Source organism: Xenopus tropicalis, chromosome 9 (genome assembly GCF_000004195.4).
Source record: "Xenopus tropicalis strain Nigerian chromosome 9, UCB_Xtro_10.0, whole genome shotgun sequence".
NCBI classification, from domain to species: Eukaryota; Metazoa; Chordata; class Amphibia; order Anura; family Pipidae; genus Xenopus; species Xenopus tropicalis.
The window spans coordinates 6649435-6674446 of record NC_030685.2 but is presented as its reverse complement, the minus strand read 5'-3'; the positions used below and the strand labels follow the sequence as shown (position 1 = coordinate 6674446).

Below are 25012 nucleotides of genomic sequence, written 5' to 3'. Positions count from 1 at the left end.
CTGTTGTTAAAATTCTTCTGCCCATGGGTTGGTTTAAAAAAAAGGCGCGGAAATAGAAAGAAGCAGCCGGAAATCTCTGTGTAACGGCAGAGAGAGAGAGAGAGACAGAGAGAGACGGCTGCTACGGAGTCTCCCTGAGGACTGACAACCAGGTGAAACCTTTACCCTTTTTCTGTATCTCAGGCACCATTGTGGCCTCAGGGGAAGTGCAATAAACAACCAGGTTCCCTCTAAAGAGAGACCATCTCGGCGCCACCGGCGAATCATTTCCTCCTCTATCTGCAGAACTCCCTTCGTATTTACTTGTCGTTACCATTATTTGCTCATATACCGGCCTACTAAGTTCTAACTAAGTGCTTGAGTGCCTGTAATCCCAACGGTTGGTAGATGGGCTGCAATTGCTCAGATATAGTTGTTCCTTGTTCACCAAGATCAGAACCCAACCTTGTGCTTCAGACTCCAATGCGAGAGTGCATTCAATTTCTCTATTTGGCTTTAAAAAAGTTTAGAATAAGTTTAGTCAGTAGCAGTGATATGGCACTGACTGGATTCATAGAGAAACTGCCTGTTCTGTCAGTCTGAGGGGCCGATATGAGTAGAGGGCAGAGCCAAGCAGCTAGTTACATGTATTACTCAGTGGGTATCATGACAGATCTAAACTATCAATAATATTGTCTCTCTGCCTCTTTCTTCTCTATTGAACCTGTCCAAAAACATACAGTAATTACAAAAAAACAACAGATATACAGACAATTCCATTAAAAAACAAAACAAAACAAAAACTTAACCATAGGTGCAAGAGAATTGACCAATGAGAATGCTGATTCCCAGCACTGTGTCAGGCCCCTTGCTGGTACCTTACATATAGAGATAATGATGGCATTTTCCCCTCATTATATGGCACAGGAATCAGACATGGGGATAAAGGGACAGACTTGTTCAGTGCTGGGAAACTGGGTTTAATGCTCCCAACTCCAATTGCAGGAACAGAGAACAGGGAGCCAGATTTATACAGATCAGCTGGGATTCTCATTGGAGGATTCTTTTGCATTTCAATGCTGCCAATGCGGGCCCTAGAGAGCTGGGAAAGTTTTATTGTGCAATAAAGCACAATAAAACAATAAAATGCCTCACCCTTCATTATATGTTACATTATTCTGGGATTTGTAGTCCAGCAACAGCTGAGTAACGTTTGGTTGAGCAGTGAGCAACAGTGTTTAGATCTCTTATAAGAGTATAAGTTTAAGGTCAGTGAATTATTCATTACAGTTTTTGTTTTTTCTAATCTGGTTTCGATGATATTTTGGAATGTTTTATTAATAAAATAGATATCTTGTTTTTTTATTGCAATCCGCACCTCTTATTTGCATTTAATCTTTCTTTGCTTTCATTCAAAGCATACCCCCCCCAATCTGAGTGATACAGAAACTAAATAAAAGATGGAGGCGACTAGAAAGCTGGAGGCCCTATTGGAGAAAACACTGATGAATCTGCCGAGCAGCAGCTTTAAATCCTTCAAGAACAAGCTCATAGGGTACAAAAAGATCACGGTGCACGATTTAGAACTTGCAGGTCGAGAAGAGGTGGTTACAAAAATAATCCGTTGCTACACAACAAAGCGGGGACCAGAGATAGTTATAAAGGTACTGAAAGCTATAAATGAAAATCAGGCTGCTCTAGAGCTGAAAACAGAATTGGAGACAATAAATACAGGTAAGTACAAAGCTTTCTGTAGGTAACGAGGCCTCCTGCTCTATGGGGCATGTCAGTTTAAAGGGGATATAAACCCTAGTCTTACTATAGAAGTTGCCAAAAACTATAATTATAGATGCAAAAAAAAAAACCTCACCTATATTTCCACCTATAATAATTATATAATTTAACAATAATTACAGTTTGTCAACTTTGTCATGATGCAGGCCTCTAAGGGTTAATCAAGCAGGCCAAGGTATCCCAAAAATCTTCCCTAATGTGCCAGAAACAGATATACAACAGGCCTCTGGTCACTAGGGTCTGGAACCAGTCATGTGTAAAGGCCTCACACCCTGGGATGCCCGGCTCTAATCCCCGGCTGATAAGGGCCATGCCATGTGGGGGAGGGGATGCCTGGCTCTAATCCCCGGTTTATAAGAGCCATGCCATGTGGGGGAGGGGATGCCTGGCTCTAATCCCCGGCTGATAAGGGCCATGCCATGTGGGGGAGGGGATGCCTGGCTCTAATCCCCGGCTGATAAGGGCCATGCCATGTGGGGGAGGGGATGCCCGGCTCTAATCCCCGTCTGATAAGGGCCATGCCATGTGGGGGAGGGGATGCCCGGCTCTAATCCCCGGTTTATAAGAGCCATGCCATGTGGGGGAGGGGATGCCCGGCTCTAATCCCCGGTTTATAAGAGCCATGCCATGTGGGGGAGGGGATGCCCGGCTCTAATCCCCAGCTGATAAGGGCCATGCCATGTGGGGGAGGGGATGCCTGGCTCTAATCCCCGGTTTATAAGAGCCATGCCATGTGGGGGAGGGGATGCCCTGCTCTAATCCCCGGTTTATAAGAGCCATGCCATGTGGGGGAGGGGATGCCCGGCTCTAATCCCCGGTTTATAAGAGCCATGCCGTGTGGGGGAGGGGATGCCCGGCTCTTATTCCCTGCTTTATAAGAGCTATGCCATGTGGGGGAGGGGATGCCCGGCTCTAATCCCCGGCTGATAAGAGCCATGCCATGTGGGGAAGGGGATGCCCGGCTCTAATCCCCGGCTGATAAGAGCCCTGCCATGTGGGGGAGGGGATGCCTGGCTCTAATCCCCGGCTGATTAGAGCCATGCCATGTGGGGGAGGGGATGCCCAGCTCTTATCCCCGGCTGATAAGAGCCATGCCATGTGGGGGAGGGGATGCCCGGCTCTATTCCCCGGCTGATTAGAGCCATGCCATGTGGGGGAGGGGATGCCCAGCTCTTATCCCCGGCTGATAAGAGCCATGCCATGTGGGGGAGGGGATGCCCGGCTCTATTCCCCGGCTGATAAGAGCCATGTCATGTGGGGGAGGGGATGCCTGGCTCAAATCCCTGGTTGATAAGAGCCATGCCATGTGGGGGAGGGGATGCCCGGCTCTATTCCCCGGCTGATAAGAGCCATGCCATGTGGGGGAGGGGATGCCTGGCTCTAATCCCTGGCTGATAAGAGCCATGCCACGTGGGGGAGGGGATGCCTGGCTCTAATCCCCGGCTGATAATAGCCATGCCATGTGGGGGAGGGGATGCCCGGCTCTATTCCCCGGCTGATAAGAGCCATGCCATGTGGGGGAGGGGATGCCTGGCTTGAATCCCCGGCTGATAAGGGCCATGCCATGTGGGGGAGGGGATGCCCGGCTCTATTCCCCGGCTGATAAGAGCCATGCCATGTGGGGGAGGGGATGCCCGGCTCTAATCCCCGGCTGATAAGAGCCATGCCATGTGGGGGAGGGGATGCCCTGCTCGAATCCCTGGCTGATAAGAGCCATGCCATGTGGGGGAGGGGATGCCTGGCTCTAATCCCCGGCTGATAAGAGCCCTGCCATGTGGGGGAGGGGATGCCTGGCTCTAATCCCTGGCTGATAAGAGCCCTGCCATGTGGGGGAGGGGATGCCAGGCTCTAATCCCTGGCTGATAATGGCCATGCCATGTGGGGGAGGGGATGCCTGGCTCTAATCCCTGGCTGATAAGAGCCCTGCCATGTGGGGGAGGGGATGCCTGGCTCTAATCCCTGGCTGATAAGAGCCCTGCCATGTGGGGGAGGGGATGCCTGGCTCTAATCCCCGGCTGATAGGAGCCCTGCCATGTGGGGGAGGGGATGCCTGGCTCGAATCCCCGGCTGATAAGAGCCATGCCATGTGGGGGAGGGGATGCCTGGCTCTAATCCCCGGCTGATAAGAGCCCTGCCATGTGGGGGAGGGGATGCCTGGCTCTAATCCCCGGCTGATAAGAGCCCTGCCATGTGGGGGAGGGGATGCCAGGCTCTAATCCCTGGCTGATAAGGGCCATGCCATGTGGGGGAGGGGATGCCTGGCTCTAATCCCTGGCTGATAAGAGCCATGCCATGTGGGGGAGGGGGTGCCCGGCTCTAATCCCTGGCTGATAAGAGCCCTGCCATGTGGGGGAGGGGAAGCCCACCTAGTGGGGACTTAGAGTTCACATCAGGACCCATCATAGGTGATGTGGAGGTCACACCTAACCTCACATTTATTGTCCCAGATCCCATACCATTTATACTAGAGGTACCAAAACCCGAGTATATGTCTAATTTAATATGATGTTTAGTCTGTATGGGACCAGTGGGATTATGTAAAACTGATGAAGGACTCTGCTTGGTACAGTATAGGGCTTCTATATTTTTCCCTTTTATTTACAAACTGTTTGTACTTATTTTACCGTATGTCCTATTTGTACACACACACTGTTATACCTTTTATAATATTAAATACAAAGTTTGTCCTTGGTGCTCTAACGCGTACCAACCCCCCGAGTGTGTAACTGGGTGCCTTACCCTCTGCATGCTGTATGCTAATTAACCCTTTGACTGCTGGTAAGGAGAGTGTGTGTCAGTTCCTTACATTAACCCTTTCTCTACCAGTGTGCGTGGCATCTCTCATCACCAATGTAAGAAGTGAAAGCATGTGAGTTTGGGGGATTATGGGAAATAATGTACATTAAAATATATTGGCCAGATTTTGGGTGGGATGAGAATCTGAGTGCACATTAGAGCATATTCTGCTCACCACAGACTAAGGGGAACATTTTTCAAAATGGCAGCAAAATCTTGAACAAAACCGAGGCTGTGATGGACAGTGACCATTGTTTCCTTCCCTATGGCAATTAAAGGTTATAATAAATCAGGAATTAGTGTTGTACAAAAGGAAAACTGTTTCATATTTAATTTAATTTTTCTTTACAAGATGAAGCTTTTGTCAGCACTCACTGAATTCACCCCCCCCCCCCATTCCCATTAGCAGGACCCTCCCAAAATCATTAAAAGGCCAAACCCAACCCCCAACTGTGTAGAAGCTCCTACACCTCTTCCATGTCAGCAAAGCTCCTCCCATAATGGAAGGGTCCAGGGGAATAGTCTTTAAATTGAAACCTGGCATAAAGATTTCCATAAGATTGTATGAAACAACCCACTCATCAGACTCCTATAGGTGAATAGAACAGACGTCTCTACATGAAGAATTCTGTAAGATTGGAACCCCCATGAAGGACCAGGAACAAATATACAGTATAAATATTGTTTTACAAAGGGAAAACTCAACAGGACCCTCTCAAAATCTTTAAAAGGCCAAACCCAACCCCCAACTGGTGTCTTTGCAAGAAGCTCCTACACAACCAATAGAGAAGGCACAGGGCCTGTACTGACATGGAGTTTATCCAGAAAAACAAAATCATAGCACTTTATGTAGACTCATCCATGTCAGCAAAGCTCCTCCCATAATGGGAGGGTCCAGGGAAATAGTCTTTAAATTTAAACCTGGCATAATTCTTCATGTCTCTACATCAGCAGTTCTCAACCTGTGGGTTGGGACCCCTTTGGGGGTCGAACAACCCTTTCACAGGAGTCGCCTAAGACCATCAGAAAACACATATTTCCGATGGTCTTAGGAATAATTTTATGGTTGGGGGTCACCACAACATGAGGAACTGTATTAAAGGGTCGCGGCATTAGGAACGTTGAGAACCATTGATCTACATGAAGAATTCTGTAAGACTGGAACCCCCAGGAAGGACCAGGAACAAATATACAGTATAGATATGGGATCTGTTATCCAGAATGCTTGGGACCTTGGGTTTTCTGGATAAGGGAGAATAGCAAAATACTCTTTAAAAGTTAGAATTATTTGCTTTAAATGCTATATGTGAGATGGCCTTCCCATATATTAGGACTTTCTGGATAATGGGTTTCCTGTTGTGTCTGTGCATGAAGCCCTGTAGCCCTTTAAGCAACCAGCACTTTATATTTTCCATTTTTGTGTTTTTAGCTGCTGCAACTAAAAAGAAAACCCCTGGGAGCCAGAAGAAACCACGTAAGTTGGGGAAATAACGAACATGGAAACAGTTGGATCTCGGGTGGGATGAGAAAGTAAGAGACTTGCCTGATACACTGAGAGGAGCAACAGGGAGGCACAAATACAGCCCATACCCTAAATCCCCACACACAGTTACACACTGAGGCACAGCATTACCGGATACACAAAATAAGGATCCCAAAGGGAGACTGGAACATGAGACCTACCCTGGGTGAGAAGCTGACGCCCAAGGTGAGAGGGGAAGAGCATTAAATTCACCTAAATAAACACTGATTAGAAGTACTTGACTTCCTCCCTGGGACAGTTTTCTTACACCGAAACAGAACCTTGAATGGATAATACAACATACAGTACATACAGCACATACAGCACATACAGCACATACAGCACATACAGCACATACAGTACATACAGCACATACAGTACATACGGCACATACGGCACATACGGTACATACGGCACAGACGGCACAGACGGCACAGACGGCACAGACGGCACAGACGGCACATACGGCACATACGGCACATACGGCACATACGGCACATACGGCACAGACGGCACAGACGGCACAGACGGCACAGACGGCACATACGGCACATACGGCACATACGGCACATACGGCACATACAGTACATACAGCACATACAGTACAGACAGCACATACGGTACATACGGTACATACGGCACATACGGCACATACGGCACATACGGTACATACGGTACATACGGCACATACAACACAGACAGCACAGACAGCACAGACAGTACATACGGCACATACAGTACATACAGCACAGACAGCACAGACAGCACATACAGTACATACAGCACATACAGTACAGACAGCACAGACAGCACATACAGTACATACAGCACATACAGTACAGACAGCACATACAGTACATACAGTACATACGGCACATACGGCACATACAGTACATACAGCACATACAGCACATACAACACATACAGTACATACAGTACATACAGCACATACAGCACATACGGCACATACAGTACAGACAGCACATACAGTACATACAGTACATACGGCACATACAGCACATACAGCACATACAGTACAGACAGTACTTACGGCACATACAGTACATACAGCACATACAGTACATACGGCACATACGGCACATACGGCACATACAGTACATACAGCACATACAGTACATACAGTACATACGGCACATACAGCACATACAGCACATACAGCACATACAGTACTTACGGCACATACAGTACATACAGCACATACAGTACATACGGCACATACGGCACATACGGCACATACAGTACATACCAGGGTCCAAAAGAATAAAGGACCCAGAGTCTGTTAAGAAGGGTCGAGGCTTTAGTAGCTCAGGGGTGGAACTGGGATGAGCCAGGGAGGAGCCAAGTGTGTCAGAGGAGGGGCAGGGAACTATTTTTTCAAAAACTGCCACAAAAGGTTGAGATTGTCTATTTATTTATCAGCAACAAGTGTCAGGGGTACCCACAATGACAGGGTAATAGGCTTTATATAAAAAAAAACCTGGGATAAAGAATTCCATAACATTGCATGAAACAAGCCACAAGTATCAGGCTTCCATAGGTGAATAGAACAAGGTGGCTCTGTATGAAGAATTCAGTGAGATAGGAACCCCTAGACAATAGGATTGTTAGTTACTAGTTAAATACAAGGTTCTGTTTTAGTACTACAGAGAAAAAGGAAACAATTTTTACAAATTTGGAATTTTGGAATTAAAATGGACTCTATGGGAGATGGCCTTCCCCTAATTTGGAACTTTCTGGATAATGGGTTCAGATTGTGCACTTTGGAATCATTTGTTTCTCTTGTTCCATATTTCAGCTACTGCCAAGGAAAAGAAAACTCCAGTGAAAGCATGTGAGTTGGGGACTGTGGGAAATGATATACATGGGAATATGTCGGCCAGATCTTAGGTACGATACCCAAATAAGAGACACACCTAAACAATGCAAATAGCAATGGGCAAGTACCAAATCTTATACACCTAAAGGTAAAAAGATCCCCAAAGAGGGAGGAGAGCCTAAACCTGCCCTGATTCAAGTACGAATAACCCGGAGAGTACACATGTTCTCAGTGAAACAGTGTAATTTATTGAGACATCACAGCACAGTATAGTATATATACAGTATAGATATGGGATCTGTTATCCAGAATGCTTGGGACCTTGGGTTTTCTGGATAAGGGAGAGTAGCAAAATACTTTTTAAAAATTAGAATTATTTGCTTCAAATTGACTATGTGTGAGATGGCCTTCCCATATATTAGGACTTTCTGGATAATGGGTTTTCTGTTGTGTCTGTGCATGAAGCCCTGACACCCTTTAAGCAACCAGCACTTTATATTTTCCATTTTTGTGTTTTTAGCTGCTGCAACTAAAAAGAAAACCCCTGGGAGCCAGAAGAAACCACGTAAGTCGGGTAAGTAACATAATAAACATTGTAAGAAAACTGTCCCAGGGAGGAAGTCAAGTACTTCTAATCACAGAAACAGAACCTTGAATGGACAATACAACATACAGTACATACAGTACATACAGCACATACAGTACATACAGTACATACAGCACATACAGTACATACAGTACATACAGCACAGACGGCACATACGGCACATACAGTAAATACGGCACATACAGTAAATACGGCACATACAGTAAATACGGCACATACGGCACATACGGCACATACAGTAAATACGGCACATACGGCACATACAGTAAATACGGCACATACAGTACATACAGTACATACGGCACATACGGCACATACAGTAAATACGGCACATACGGCACATACGGCACATACAGCACATACAGTACATACAGCACATACAGCACATACGGCACATACGGCACATACAGTACATACAGCACATACAGTACATACGGCACATACGGCACATACGGCACATACGGCACATACAGCACATACAGCACAGACAGTACATACAGTACATACCAGGGTCCAAAAGAATAAGGGACCCAGAGTCTGTTAAGAAGGGTCGAGGCTTTAGTAGCTCAGGGGTGGAACTGGGATGAGCCAGGGAGGAGCCAAGTGTGTCAGAGGAGGGGCAGGGAACTATTTTTTCAAAAACTGCCGCAAAAGGTTGAGATTGTCTATTTATTTATCAGCAACAAGTGTCAGGGGTACCCACAATGAGAGGGTAATAGGCTTTATATAAAAAACTTGGATAAAGAATTCCATAACATTGCATGAAACAAGCCACAAGTATCAGGCTTCCATAGGTGAATAGAACAAGGTGGCTCTGTATGAAGAATTCAGTGAGATAGGAACCCCTAGACAATAGGATTGTTAGTTACTAGTTAAATACAAGGTTCTGTTTTATTACTACAGAGAAAAAGGAAACAATTTTTACAAATTTGGAATTTTGGAATTAAAATGGACTCTATGGGAGATGGCCTTCCCCTAATTTGGAACTTTCTGGATAATGGGTTCAGATTGTGCACTTTGGAATCATTTGTTTCTCTTGTTCCATATTTCAGCTACTGCCAAGGAAAAGAAAACTCCAGTGAAAGCATGTGAGTTGGGGACTGTGGGAAATGATATACATGGGAATATGTCGGCCAGATCTTAGGTACGATTCCCAAATAAGAGACATGGCTAAACAATGCAAATAGCAATGGGCAAGTACCAAATCTTATACACCTAAAGGTAAAAAGATCCCCAAAGAGGGAGGAGAGCCTAAACCTGCCCTGATTCAAGTACGAATAACCCGGAGAGTACACATGTTCTCAGTGAAACAGTGTAATTTATTGAGACATCACAGCACAGTATAGTATATATACAGTATAGATATGGGATCTGTTATCCAGAATGCTTGGGACCTTGGGTTTTCTGGATAAGGGAGAGTAGCAAAATACTTTTTAAAAATTAGAATTATTTGCTTCAAATTGACTATATGTGAGATGGCCTTCCCATATATTAGGACTTTCTGGATAATGGGTTTTCTGTTGTGTCTCTGCATGAAGCCCTGACGCCCTTTAAGCAACCAGCACTTTATATTTTCCATTTTTGTGTTTTTAGCTGCTGCAACTAAAAAGAAAACCCCTGGGAGCCAGAAGAAACCACGTAAGTCGGGTAAATAACATAATAAACATTGTAAGAAAACTGTCCCAGGGAGGAAGTCAAGTACTTCTAATCACAGAAACAGAACCTTGAATGGACAATACAACATACAGTACATACAGTACATACAGCACATACAGCACATACAGTACATACAGTACATACAGCACAGACGGCACATACAGTACATACAGCACAGACGGCACATACAGTACATACAGTACATACGGCACAGACGGCACATACGGCACAGACGGCACAGACGGCACATACGGCACATACGGTACATACGGTACATACAGCACAGACAGCACAGACAGCACAGACAGCACAGACAGTACAGACAGCACAGACGGCACAGACGGCACATACAGCACATACAGCACATACAGCACATACAGTACATACGGCACAGACGGCACAGACGGCACAGACGGCACATACGGCACATACGGCACATACGGCACATACAGCACATACAGCACATACAGCACATACAGCACATACAGTACATACGGCACATACGGCACATACGGCACATACGGCACATACGGCACATACAGCACATACAGCACATACAGCACATACAGTACATACAGCACATACAGCACATACAGTACATACAGTACATACGGCACATACGGCACATACGGCACATACGGCACATACGGTACATACGGTACATACGGTACATACAGCACAGACAGTACATACAGCACAGACAGTACATACAACACAGACGGCACATACAGCACAGACAGTACATACAGTACATACAGCACAGACAGTACATACAGCACATACAGCACAGACAGTACATACAGTACAGACAGCACAGACAGTACATACAGCACATACAGCATATACAGCACAGACAGTACATACAGTACATACCAGGGCCCATAAGAATAAGGGACCCAGAATGTTTTATGAAGGGTCAAGGCTTTAGTAGCTCAGGGGTGGAACTGGGATGAGCCAGGGAGGAGCCAAGTGTGTCAGAGGAGGGGCAGGGAACTACTCACAATGAATAAAGCCTTACAGCTCTCTATACTAACCAGCAGTTCACACTATTTTGTTCCTCTTGTTCTGTGTTTCAGCCACTGGTACAAAAAAGAAAGCTTCCATGAAAGCATGTGAGTTTGGGGGGGATTATGGGAAATAATGTGCATGGAAATATGTTGGCCAGGCCTTAGGTGGGATGAGAATATTAGCTAATTTCTTATGTTCTTGTCACTTGACAGTTTCTGAGTCATACAGTTCCTTAGTATAAATTAAACCTTTCTATAGTCATTAAAGGGGCTGTAAACCCAGCCATGATGCTGCCCCTAGTTTTGCTATAGAAGTTGCCAAAAAACATAATTTTAGATTCAAGAAAAATCACCAATGAGAATTCTACTGACCAAAATCTTAATTACAGACACGAGAAGTGACCAATGAGAATGCTGATTCCCAGCACTGTGTCAGGCCCCTTGCTGGTACCTTACATATAGAGATAATGATGGCATTTTCCCGTCATTATATGGCACAGGAATCAGACATGGGGATAAAGGGACAGACTTGTTCAGTGCTGGGAAACTGTGCTTAATGCTCCCAACTCCAATTGCAGGAACAGAGAACAGGGAGCCAGATTTATACAGATCAGCTGGGATTCTCATTGGAGGATTCTTTTGCATTTTAAAGCAGTTGTTGGCTGTGGGGATTTGGGGATGTAGCAAGCTCCTCTTTCCACAATCAGAGGGTAATAGGCTTTATATAAAAAGCCCTGGGATAAAGAATTCCATAAAATTGCATGAAACAAGCCACAAGTATCAGACTTCTATAGGTGAATAGAACAGGTGGCTCTGTATGAAGAAATCAGTGAGATAGGAACTCCTAGACAGGACCAGGGAAATACAGGGAATACAGTGCAGGTATAGGCTCTATTATTCGTAATGTTTGGGACTTCTGGATAATGGATCTTTTGGTATTATGGATCACCATACCTTATATCTGCTAAAGTTATTAAAGTATAAAATAAACCCAATATTATTGTTAGTTACCAATTAATACAAGGTTCTGTTTTATTATTACAGAGAAAAGGGGATCATTTAACCATTAAATAAACCCAATAGGGCTGTTCTGCCCCCAATAAGGGGTAATTATATCTTAGTTGGGATCAAGTACAGGTACTGTTTTATTATTACAGAGAAAAGGGAATCATTTAACCATTAAATAAACCCAATAGGGCTGTTCTGCCCCCAATAAGGGGTAATTATATCTTAGTTGGGATCAAGTACAGGTACTGTTTTATTATTACAGAGAAAAGGGAATCATTTAACCATTAAATAAACCCAATAGGGCTGTTCTGCCCCAATAAGGGGTAATTATATCTTAGTTGGGATCAAGTACAGGTACTGTTTTATTATTACAGAGAAAAGGGAATCATTTAACCATGAAATAAACCCAATAGGGCTGTTCTGCCCCAATAAGGGGTAATTATATCTTAGTTGGGATCAAGTACAGGTACTGTTTTATTATTACAGAGAAAAGGGAATCATTTAACCATGAAATAAACCCAATAGGGCTGTTCTGCCCCAATAAGGGGTAATTATTTCTTAGTTGGGATCAAGTACAGGTACTGTTTTATTATTACAGAGAAAAGGGAATCATTTAACCATGAAATAAACCCAATAGGATTGTTCTGCCCCCAATAAGGGGTAATTATATCTTAGTTGGGATCAAGTACAGGTACTGTTTTATTATTACAGAGAAAACCATTTTTAAAAATTGGAATTTTGGAATTAAAATGGACTCTATGGGAGATGGCCTTCCCCTAATCTGGAACTTTCTGGATAATGGGTTCAGATTGTGCACTTTGGAATCATTTGTTTCTCTTGTTCCATATTTCAGCTACTGCCAAGGAAAAGAAAACTCCAGTGAAAGCATGTGAGTTGGGGACTGTGGGAAATGATATACATGGGAATATGTCGGCCAGATCTTAGGTACGATACCCAAATAAGAGACATGCCTAAACAATGCAAATAGCAAGGGGCAAGTACTTAGCAGAAGTGAGGAATGTACCCTATGTACCAAATGTCAGACACCGATGACTATCATTACCAAATCTTATACACCTAAAGGCAAAAAGATCCCCAATGAGGGAGGAGAACCTAAACCTGCCCTGGTTGAGAAGGGGATCCCCAAGGGGAGAGGGGAAGAGTATCCAGTTCCCCTAAATGAACATTGTAAGAAAACTGTTCCAAATGCACGAAAGAATCAGAACCCACTGAGCATGTACACGATCATCAATATTCAAAATATCATATTACTGGCTTTCAAGATGGCCACCCCCTGTGGAAAATATTAAAGTGATTGCTAAACCTTGGGGCTGATGCAATAAACTCAATATATCAAATACAGCATTTGGAGCCTTATTCTTTTCAGGTTTTAGTCATACTTTAAAATTTGATGTCTGTGCATGAAGCCATAATACTCTCAAAACTAACCAGCACTTTGCTATATTGTGTTTCAGCTACTGCTAGAAAAAAGAAAACCCCAGTGAAAACATGTGAGTTTGGGGGATTATGGGAAATAATGTACATTAAAATATGTTGGCCAGACCTTGGGTGGGGGTGAGAATCTGAGTGCACGTTAGAACATATTCTGCTCGCCATAGACTAAGGGGCACTTTTTTCAAAATGGCAGCAAAATCTTACACAAAATCGAGGTTTTGATGGACAGTGACCATTGTTTCCTTCCCTATGGCAATTAAAGGTTATAATAAATCAGGGATTAGTGTTGTACAAAGGGAAAACTGGTTCATATTTAATATAATTTTTCTTTACAAGAAGAAGTTTTTGTCAGCACTCACTAAATTTACCCCCCCATTCCCATTAGCAGGACCCTCCCAAAATCTTTAAAAGGCCAAACCCAACCCCCAACTGGTGTCTTTGCAAGAAGTTTCTACAAAACCAATAGAGAAGGCACATAGTAACAGAGTAAGTTAGGTTGAAAAAAGACAGTATCTAGTAGAATTATGTTTGTTGAGTTTTTCTTGGATGTCTGTGACTGTACTACCCTTAAGGGTTTAAATGTTGGGGAATTCCCTACCAGTCATTGGAACTGAAAAGCCACTCGGATGAGTGATGAAAGATTTTCAAGAAAAACTCAGAAAAGTCCAGTTGTTTTAGACTTAATTCTACTAGATACTGTATATCATGGACTGGATGAATGAGAATCTTCATAGACACGTTGAAAAAAAGACAAATGTCCATCACGTTCACCCATAATGCCTATATATAACCTGCCTAACTACTAGTTGATCCAGAGGAAGCAAAAAAACCCCATGTGAAGCCTCTCTAATTTGCTGCAGAGGGGAACTCTTAAACTCTTAAGCGCCTCTTCTCCAGTGTAAACAGACCCAACTGGGCCAGTCTTTCCCCATAACTGAGACTTTCCATACCCTTTACCAGCTTAGTTGCCCTTCTCTGGACCCTCTCTAACTCAGTAATGTCCCGTTTGAGCACTGGAGACCAAAACTGAACAGCATATTCTAGATGGGGCCTTACCAGCGCTCTGTAAAGGGGAAGAATAACCCCCTCCTCCCGTGAATCTATACCCCTTTTAATACAGCTCAATACCTTGTTTGCCCTTGCAGCTACTGCCTGGCATTGCTTGCTACAGCCAAGTTTATTATCTACAAGGACTCCAAGCTCCTTCTCCATTATGGATTTGCCCAGTGCAGTCCCATTAAGGGTATAAGTGGCTGCATATTTTTACATTTATCCATATTAAATCTCATCTGCCACTTAGCTGCCCAGATTGCCAGTTGGTCAAGATCCTGCTGAATTGATTGGGCTGCAGAGTTTTGTGACATCTGCAAACACTGATACATTACTCATAATACCCTCCCCTAAGTCATTTATGAACAAATTAAACAAAAGTGGACCCAGTACAGAACCCTGAGGGACCCCACTGAGAACCTTACTCCAAGTAGAGAATGTGCCATTAACAACCACCCTCTGTACCCGATCCTGTAGCCAGTTTTCTATCCATGTGCAAACGACTTCACTAAGACCAATAGACCTTAGCTTAGAAAGCAGTCGTTTGTGGGGAACGGTATCAAATGCTTTGGCAAAATCCAAATAGATTATATCTACTGCATCCCCACTGTCTGACTACTGCCCCCCCACTGTCCAGCTTCTTAGTAACCTCATCCTAAAAAGCAGTTCAATTTCATGACATGACCTGTCCTTCATAAAGCCATGCTGATTCCTACCCATAATGCCATTCTCCAGTACATAATTTTGTATGTGATCCCTTAACAAGCCAAATAACTTGCCCACCACAGATGTCAAACTTACAGGCACTCTGGCTCCCCCTACTGTATACACAGAAGAAAAGAACTGGTTAAGCACATCTGCCTTTTCTGTATCCGCTGTAACCATATTGTTATTATAACTCAATGGGGCCACACCCTCAACCTGCATCTTTTTACTATTAATATACTTAAAAAACTTTTTGGGGTTAGTCTTGGCCTCGGCCGCGATGCGCTCCTCATTTTCTATCTTTGCCTTCCGGATTGCTGTTTTACAACACTTGTTATAGTGTTTATAATCATTAAACGCAGCTACTGTCCCCTCTGACTTATATTTCTTAAAAGCTTTCCTTTTTCTCCCTATTAACTTCTTTACCTCAGAGTTAAGCCACATAGGGGGATTCTTAACACTTCTACATTTACTTAGTAATAGAATAAATCAAGAACAGTAATGATTTAATATCATTTTAAATGACAACCATTTCTGCTCTGTGTTTTTATCAGAAAACATAATGCCCCAATCTATGCCCTGAAGCGCTGCCCTTAAGGAGCTAAAATTTGCCTTCCTAAAATTCATTGTCTTTGTTGCCCCCGTGTAAATTTGTTTCCTGCACCAAACATCAAATGAAATAACATTATGGTCACTATTACCCAGGGGTTCAACCACTTGCACATTTGCTATACGTTCTGGGTCATTAGAGATCACTAGATCTAGTATAGCAGGTTCCTGGTTGGCTCCTCAACAACCTGTGACATAAAGTTGTCATGCAGCAAGTTTATAAACTTGTTCCCATTTACTGTCCTGGCAGTACTATTGCCCCAGTCAATTACCTGTACTGACATGGAATTTATCCAGAAAAACAAAATCATAGCACTTTATGTAGACTCTTCCATGTCAGCAAAGCTCCTCCCATAATGGGAGGGTCCAGGGAAATAGTATTTAGATTGAAACCTGGCATAAAGATTTCCATAACATTGTATGAAACAACCCACTCATCAGACTTCTATAGGCGAATAGAACAGATGTCTCTACATGAAGAATTCTGTAAGACTGGAACCCCCAGGAAGGACCAGGAACAAATATACAGTATAGATATGGGATCTGTTATCCAGAATACTTGGGACCTTGGGTTTTCTGGAGAAGGGAGAATACAGAATTATTACAGAATTATTTGCTTCAAATTGGCTATATGTGAGATGGCCTTCCCATACATTAGGACTTTCTGGATAATGGGTTTCCTGTTGTGTCTGTGCATGAAGCCCTGATGCCCTTTAAGCAACCAGCCATTTGATTTTCCATTTTGTGTTTTTAGCTGCTGCTAAGAAGAAAACCCCTGGGAGCCAGAAGAAACCACGTAAGTTGGGGAAATAACGTACATGGAAACAGTTGGATCTCGGGTGGGATGAGAAAGTAAGAGACTTGCCTGATACACTGAGAGGAGCAACAGGGAGGCACAAATACAGCCCATACCCTAAATCCCCACAGACAGTTACACACTGAGGCACAGCATTACCGGATACACAAAATTACGATCCCCAAAGGGAGACTGGAACATGAGACCTACCCTGGGTGAGAAGCGGATGTGCAAGGTGAGAGGGGAAAAGAACTAAATTCACCTAAATAAACATTGTAAGAAAACTGTCCCAGGGAGGAACCCCTTAATCACTTTTGGCAACTTCTCTGGGATCCCCATCCTACTTAAAACAGCAAACAGAAACTTATTTGAGACCTTCTCTAGATCTATCGAAGCCACAAACATGGAACAATTTCTCTCACAAACATAAGAGATAATTTCATGTAACAAAAACCACAGTGACAGCATGTGAGTTTGGGGGATTGCGGGAAATAATGTACATTAAAATATGTTGGCCAGATCTTGGGTGGGATGAGAATCTGAGTGCATGTTAGAACATATTCAGCAAAATCGAGGCTGTGATGGACAGTGACTTTTCAATCAGCCCCCAAGTGTCAGTGGGCCATAAAATGCACCATAGTTGCCTTCCCTATGGCAATTAAAGGTTATAATAAATCAGGGATTATTGTTGTACAAAGGGAAAACTCAGCAGGACCCTCCCAAAATCTTTAAAAGACCAAACCCAACCCCCAACTGGTGTCTTTGCAAGAAGCTCCTACACAACCAATAGAGAAGGCACAGGGCCTGAGCTGACATGGAGTTTATCCAGAAAAACAAAATCATAGCACTTTATGTAGACTCATCCATGTCAGCAAAGCTCCTCCCATAATGGGAGTGTCCAGGGAAATAGTCTTTAAATTTAAACCTGGCATAATTCTTCATGTCTCTACATCAGCAGTTCCCAACCTGTGGGTCGGGACCCCTTTGGGGGTCGAACAACCCTTTCACAGGGGTCGCCTAAGACCCTCGGAAAACACATATTTCCAATGGTCTTAGGAATAATTTTATGGTTGGGGGTCACCACAACATGAGGAACTGTATTAAAGGGTCGCGACATTAGGGAGGTTGGGAACTACTGCTCTACATGAAGAATTCTGTAAGACTAGAACCCCCAGGAAGGACCAGGAACAAATATACAGTATAGATATGGGATCTGTTATCCAGAATGCTTGGGACCTTGGGTTTTCTGGATAAGGGAGAATAGCAAAATACTCTTTAAAAATTAAAATTATTTGCTTTAAGTTGACTATACGTGAGATGGCCTTCCCATACTTTAGGACTTTCTGGATAACGGGTTTCCTGTTGTGTGTCTGTGCATGAAGCCCTGATGCCCTTTAAGCAACCAGCACTATATTTTCCATTTTTGTGTTTTTAGCTGCTGCAACTAAGAAGAAAACCCCTGGGAGCCAGAGGAAACCACGTAAGTTGGGGAAATAACATACATGGAAACAGTTGGATCTCGGGTGGGATGAGAAAGTAAGAGACTTCCCTGATATAATGCGAGGAGCAACAGGGAAGCACAAATAAGGCCCATACCCTAAATCACTATGGAAAGTTAGACACTGGGGCTTAGCATTACCATATCAGATACACGAAATTAGGATCCCCTAAGAGCACTAAATTCACCTAAATAAACATTGTAAGAAAACTGTCCCAGGGAGGAACCCGTTAATCACTTTTAGCAACCTCACTGGGATCCCCATCCTACTTAAAACAGCAAACAGAAACTTATTTGAGACCTTCTCTAGATCTATCGAAGCCACAAACATGGAAACATTTCTCACAAACATAAGAATAATAAGAATTTCGCGAAACAAAATTAAATCCTCCGTAATTATCCGCCCAGGCACCACACACACTTCACCAAGATTCACCAACTAATTTATCCACAATCAGCCGTAAACTGTTTGCCCTTCCTTCATAGATCTAGACAACACTCCATTCCTCCTTAATTATATCCCAGTATTTCACATAAGATTCACTGATTAGCCTGTCACTACTCAGAGTTTTATTTAAGGCCATCCACTTCTGGAACAAGATTTAGAGCTCGAAATACAAAAAAAAAAAGAAATTTATATTTTTCATGATATAGGTTTTTTTTGGATTTATACCAGAAACATTTTATTTTATGGACAAAAATTCAACTGATTTGGAAAGCCTCATGTCTCCCGAACGTGCCAATACCTGATATGTATAGTTTTATGGAGATTTCTGACTTCTATAGATCAAAAACTCCCAGTAGTAAATTACCACATTTTCAAAGCATCACAGTAGAATACGGCATACTTTAGATTCCAAAGCCAAACATCCTGGAACATTAGGTTTACGCCAGGAAACCATATATTTTTAAAAAGTACACATTCTGCCGAATCCAAAATGGGTAACTATGTCTTCCAACTCCTAAGTACCAAACAGCAATGCTTTCCTGAATTTAGCAGTTTCTATAAAAAATTATGAAAATTCTAAAAAATCGCCTCAAAGTTTCCACTTTCAAGCATCATATCTCCCACATAACATTAGGTACCAAGAAAACACATCCTAAATAGCCAAGGGTCCGCTGAACAGTTTGATGCCCATTGTGCATAGGATCACCGATGTATCTGGCATTTACTGACCCCAAAAGGAAGTTAGTGTATACAAAGTGCATACCCTGCAATATAAGCTACCGTCATGTGCATTATGTGCCGTAAGACCCCCTAAGACTTCTATAGATCAAAAACTCCCAGTAGTAAATTACCACATTTTCAAAGCATCACAGTAGAATACGGCATACTTTAGATTCCAAAGCCAAACATCCTGGAACATTAGGTTCTAGGGAGACCCTAGAAAACCATACATTTTCTGAAAGTACACATTCTGACAAAACAAAAATAGGTAAATACATCTTTCTACTGCAAACTACCAAACTACAAAGCTATGCTAAACAGAACGGTTTTTATGAAATTTCTGAAAATTGTCACAAAGCTTGCATTTTGCCCCATTATGTACCCCACATTTTGTAACGTATCAACATAAAACATTCTAAATATGAACCCCGGGGGTCTACTGAACAGTTTGATGCCCTATATGCTTAGATTTACCAAACTATGTGGCGTACAGGGGCACCCAAAGAAACATAATGCATATGAATTTTCACATATGATGCTCCGGCTCATGCAGTTTTTGCACCCGGTATATGTATTATGTTCCATAAGACCCCCTAACAGTATAGAGACCCTAGAAAACCAAATTTTTTTCAGAAAATACACCTTCTGACAAAACAAAAATGGGTAAATACATGTTTCTACTGCAAACTACCAAACTACAAAGCTATGCTAAACAGAACGGTTTTTATAACATTTCTGAAAATTGTTACAAAGCTTGCATTTTGCCCCATTATGTACCCCACATTTCATAACATACAACATAAAACACCCTAAATATGAATGCCAGGGGTCTACTGAACAGTTTGATGCCCAATATGCATAGATTTACCAAACTATGTGGGGTACAGAGGAAGCCAAATTGAAATACAGCAGACAAAATGTCCATATGCAAAGATAAGTAACAAAGAACAATATGAAATGCAATAAAATTGCTAAAATCCAAAAAAATCACTAAAATCAATGTTTTTGCCTAGTGATATCTGCAGTCACAGATACTCACAGTTTGAGTATTTTGGCCTGGGCAAATTAGTTTTACAGACAAAGTCAAGTGAAAAACAACTATGCATAACTGAAAATACAAAAATGCAAAAAAATACAATACAAAAATACTAAAAAATGCACCAAAATCACAGAAAATGTAATAAAAACACATGAATACACTATCTGCAATGTTAATAAAACATTTATTTCAGGCAAGAAAAAAAACGGAAAAAAAAAAAAATCAAAATTGTATAAGTGTGTAAGTGTGCGTGTACATGTCTCTTTAGAGACATGCAAATGTGCAGTTGTTACATCAGGCAGGCATATTAGGATTCTATAGAACTACAGCTGAAGAAACAAACATTCTGCAGGTTCCCCACACTCTTACTTTCTAAGTAGCTTTGGTCAGGCGATTGTACAGAGTCCCTGAAAATTGCAGGAGTCTCATGGCTGGAACATGAAGCAACCCCCTCCCCCAAATCCCAAGCAGTACAGAGAGGAGATGGTTTAGCTCTTTTAGCCGGATTACATACTTCATGCACAGCAAGATTTTTGTTACCACTTTGCACATCTATTGACTCCTCCATCACTTCCTCATCCCCAGCTCTGTCCCAGATGATTTCTCCAGCGATATTTCCACCACCACTTTCAATCAAGAATTCCTCCAATAGACCTGCAGTTTGGTTCCCATCAGGGGCCGCACCCTCTTCCACTCTAGGCACTTCCCCCACATTCTCCGGCGTATCCTCCTCAGCTGTTGGCTCAATCACAGGTAATAATTCAGTTTCAGCAACAACATTTACAGAATTGTCACTCAGAGACAGCCCACCCCCCAGATTCCCTCACCCCTTCAGCCTCAGGTGGTTCAGCCCTTCTCACAATCTCTGCATAGGACTCCCTAGCTGCTGAAACTCTTGGGCAGTTTCTAGCCAGATGCTCCTGGCTTCCGCATGTGTCACACCACCTTGGCTGCATGCAAGCGCCAGCTTCATGGCCCACATTAGCACAATTGTGGCAGCACTTACCCTTAGGGCAGTCATCACGGATATGGCCATAAGTGAAACATTGCCTACAGTACTTAGGTTGGCCAGGGTAATACAAAAAAAAACCCTGTTCCAAGCAATAGAAAAATTTGCAGGAGGGTGCTTAACCCCTCTAATGCCATCCAGGTCAGGCCTGAGCTTCACCCAAAATGTCAGGTTTCCATTAAATATTGTAAAGCAGTTTGTTTGCCTTATACCTCTTTTAATTTTACTGCAGTACTTTTTCAAAAAGGCCAGAATCAGACCTAAATCAGTAAACGGGTTAAATGTGCAGAATAAGAGGTTTTTTTCTCCATAAAGTTTAGCAGGAGTACATAAAAAACCTCCAAAGGAGCCATGTTTCTCTTTGTCTTAAATCTTTCAAAAATATCCACACACACAGATTCACAGATGGTTTAGCTCTTTTAGCCAGACTACACACTTCGTGCACAGCAAGATTGTTGTTACTACTTTGTACATCCATTGACTCCTCCATCGCTTCCTCATCCCCAGCTCTGTCCCAGATGATTTCTCCAGCGATATTTCCATCACCATTTTCAATCAAGAATTCCTCCAATAGACCTGCAGTTTGGTTCCCATCAGGGGCCGCACCCTCTTCCACTCTAGGCACTTCCCCCACATTCTCCGGCGTATCCTCCTCAGCTGTTGGCTCAATCACAGGTAATAATTCAGTTTCAGCAACATTTCCAGAATTGTCACTCAGAGACAGCCCACCCCCAGATTCCCTCACCCCTTCAGCCTCAGGTGGTTCAGCCCTTCTCACAATCCCTGCATAGGACACCCTAGCTGCTGAAACTCTTGGGCAGTTTGTAGCCGGATGCTCCTGGCTTCCGCATGTGTCACACCGCCTTGGTTGCATGCAAGCGCCAGCTTCATGGCCCACATTAGCACAATTGCAGCAGCACTTACCCTTAGGGCAGTCATCACAGATATGGCCATAAGTAAAACATTGTCTACAGTACTTGGGTTGGCCAGGGTAATACAAAAAAATCCTGTTTCCAGCAATAGAAAAATTTGCCGGAGGGTGCTTAACCCCTCCAATGCCATCCGGGCCAGGCCTGAGCTTCACCCAAAATGTCAGGTTTCCATTAAATATTTTAAAGCAGTTTGTTTGCCTTATACCTCTTTTAATTTTACTGCAGTACTTTTTCAAAAAGGCCAGAATCAGACCCATATCTATAAACGGGTTAAACATGTGCAGAATAAGAGGTTTTTCCTCCATCAAGTATAGCGGGAGTACATCAAAAACATCCAAAGGAGCCATGTTTCTCTTTGCCTTAAACTAATCACAGGCACCCAGCCTAAACTTCCCTGGCAGATTTTTCGGCTCCAACCCATAGCGCTGCATGTGAACATATTTGTCTTGTTTCTTATCTTACTGTATATATATTTTATCTGTCTATTAACTAATGTCTGCCTATCTGGCTAAATTATCTCTCGTCTCCAATAGGCAGGCAGCACTTTGTGGATCGGCACCGAGCAGCTCTGATTGCCAGGGTGTCCCTCATTGATCCAATCCTGGATGAGCTGCTGGGTGATTGGACCCTGACCCAGGAACAGTATGACACAGTGAGAAGCAACAGAACCCCCCAGAAGAAGATGAGGAAACTCTATGCCTATGTCAGGGCCTGGGGGAGGGATGAGAAGGACAAGTTCTACCGGCACCTGTTGAAGCACAATGGGCCACTGGTCAGGGACCTAGAAAACAACTAAGCGTCCTTCCCAGAATGCTCCAGTTTGTACATGTAGCCAAGTTGAAGTTAAAAACAGTGTCTTCTGACTGCCGACCCTTCTCGAAATGCCACCTTCACATGCTGCCAGTCGGACTGTTAGGTTCTGCATCTGAAACCCAAGCTTCACATTCCATAAAGTGGTGCTTTTGCTCCATATGGGCACAACATGGGAGACACTGGTGTCATATCGTTTACTTAGATAGGAACATTTTCTACATTTCATACCGTTAATGGTTCACATTAATTTTGTTGTGAATAAGTCCCACCTCCTGAAATCAAGCTGAGGGCTCATTAGGCTGCTGTACCTGTGGGTGTCTGTAGCAGCCCTGTAAAAGAGCAACAGTTTTACTTGCCCTTTTTTTCCATCTTTGCAGGATTACATAATTCATATGATTTACCCACAGCAATTACTGCACACTAAATGTTGTGGCCTATAAACCTGTTTACCAATTAAGATTGCAAAAATTGTAATTGCCCCTCGGTGTGACCCCCCTGCAGTAAATATCTCTAATCTTTCAGCTCATCCTCTCTATCAGACTGACTATCAGTACAGCACAGATCTGCGCATACCTGGGGGAAGGGGGGAATTTGAACATAAGAGTAAATTTGTGACAGGCAATAATATATCCATGTTGCAGTGGTATTTACACTCCCCCTCGGGATGGGCCGGACATATTCACTGCTGCCAATACTCATTCCTGGCCCATACTCCCCTTGCCAGCCCATAGTCCCGGTGCCTGATAGCCATACTCCCCTTGCCGGCCCATACTCCCCGTGCCTGATGCCCATACTCCCCTTGCCGGCCCATACTCCCCGTGCCTGATGGCCATACTCCCCTTGCCGGCCCATACTCCCCTTGCCGGCCCATACTCCCCGTGCCTGATGGCCATACTCCCCTTGCCGGCCCATACTCCCCGTGCCTGATGGCCATACTCCCCTTGCCGGCCCATACTCCCCGTGCCTGATGGCCATACTCCCCTTGCCGGCCCATACTCCCCGTGCCTGATGCCCATACTCCCCATGCCAGCCCATACTCCCCGTGCCTGATGGCCATACTCCCCTTGCCGGCCCATACTCCCCGTGCCTGATGGCCATACTCCCCTTGCCGGCCCATACTCCCCGTGCCTGATGGCCATACTCCCCATGCCGGCCCATACTCTCCGTGCCTGATGGCCATACTCCCCTTGCCGGCCCATACTCCCTGTGCCTGATGGCCATACTCCCCTTGCCGGCCCATACTCCCCGTGCCTGATGGCCATACTCCCTTGCCGGCCCCATACTCCCCGTGCCTGATGGCCATACTCCCCTTGCCGGCCCATACTCCCCGTGCCTGATGGCCATACTCCCCTTGCCGGCCCATACTCCCCTTGCCGGCCCATACTCCCCGTGCCTGATGGCCATACTCCCCTTGCCGGCCCATACTCCCCTTGCCGGCCCATACTCCCCGTGCCTGATGGCCATACTCCCCTTGCCGGCCCATACTCCCCGTGCCTGATGGCCATACTCCCCTTGCCGGCCCATACTCCCCGTGCCTGATGGCCATACTCCCCTTGCCGGCCCATACTCCCCGTGCCTGATGCCCATACTCCCCATGCCAGCCCATACTCCCCGTGCCTGATGGCCATACTCCCCTTGCCGGCCCATACTCCCCGTGCCTGATGGCCATACTCCCCTTGCCAGCCCATACTCCCCGTGCCTGATGGCCATACTCCCCATGCCGGCCCATACT

The 25012-nt window shown here is 44.1% G+C and overlaps 1 protein-coding gene across 7 annotated transcripts; it reads left to right on the top strand.

Moving 5' to 3' along the window:
* Nucleotides 1-67: 67 nt before the first annotated feature.
* LOC108644487 (neurofilament heavy polypeptide-like) lies at nt 68-23801 on the top strand. Of its 7 annotated transcripts, none has more exons than XM_031893278.1 (15): nt 68-152; nt 1398-1713; nt 5999-6043; nt 7908-7943; nt 8449-8502; nt 9588-9623; nt 10129-10173; nt 11268-11303; nt 13060-13095; nt 13682-13717; nt 16780-16821; nt 18257-18301; nt 21112-21279; nt 22043-22210; nt 23001-23801. In XM_031893278.1, the coding sequence occupies exons 2-15, from the start codon at nt 1440-1442 to the stop codon at nt 23261-23263; spliced, it is 1284 nt and encodes a 427-aa protein (XP_031749138.1). In that variant the 5' UTR covers nt 68-152; nt 1398-1439; the 3' UTR covers nt 23264-23801. The 7 variants fall into 7 exon arrangements, with proteins under 7 accessions (XP_031749138.1, XP_031749137.1, XP_031749139.1 ...); XM_031893277.1 differs by having other exon boundaries at nt 10129-10182; XM_031893279.1 differs by lacking the exon at nt 11268-11303 and having other exon boundaries at nt 10129-10182.
* The last annotated feature ends 1211 nt before the right edge of the window (nt 23802-25012 follow it).

Coding starts and splice junctions, on each gene's coding strand:
- LOC108644487 (XM_031893277.1), top strand. CDS start 1,440: ATGGAGGCGACTAGAAAGCTGGAGGCCCTATTGGAGAAAACACTGATG. Junction 8,503..9,587: donor GAAGAAACCACGTAAGTCGG/GTAAGTAACATA, acceptor TCCATATTTCAG/CTACTGCCAAGGAAAAGAAA. Junction 16,822..18,256: donor TGGGAGCCAGAAGAAACCAC/GTAAGTTGGGGA, acceptor TTGTGTTTTTAG/CTGCTGCAACTAAGAAGAAA.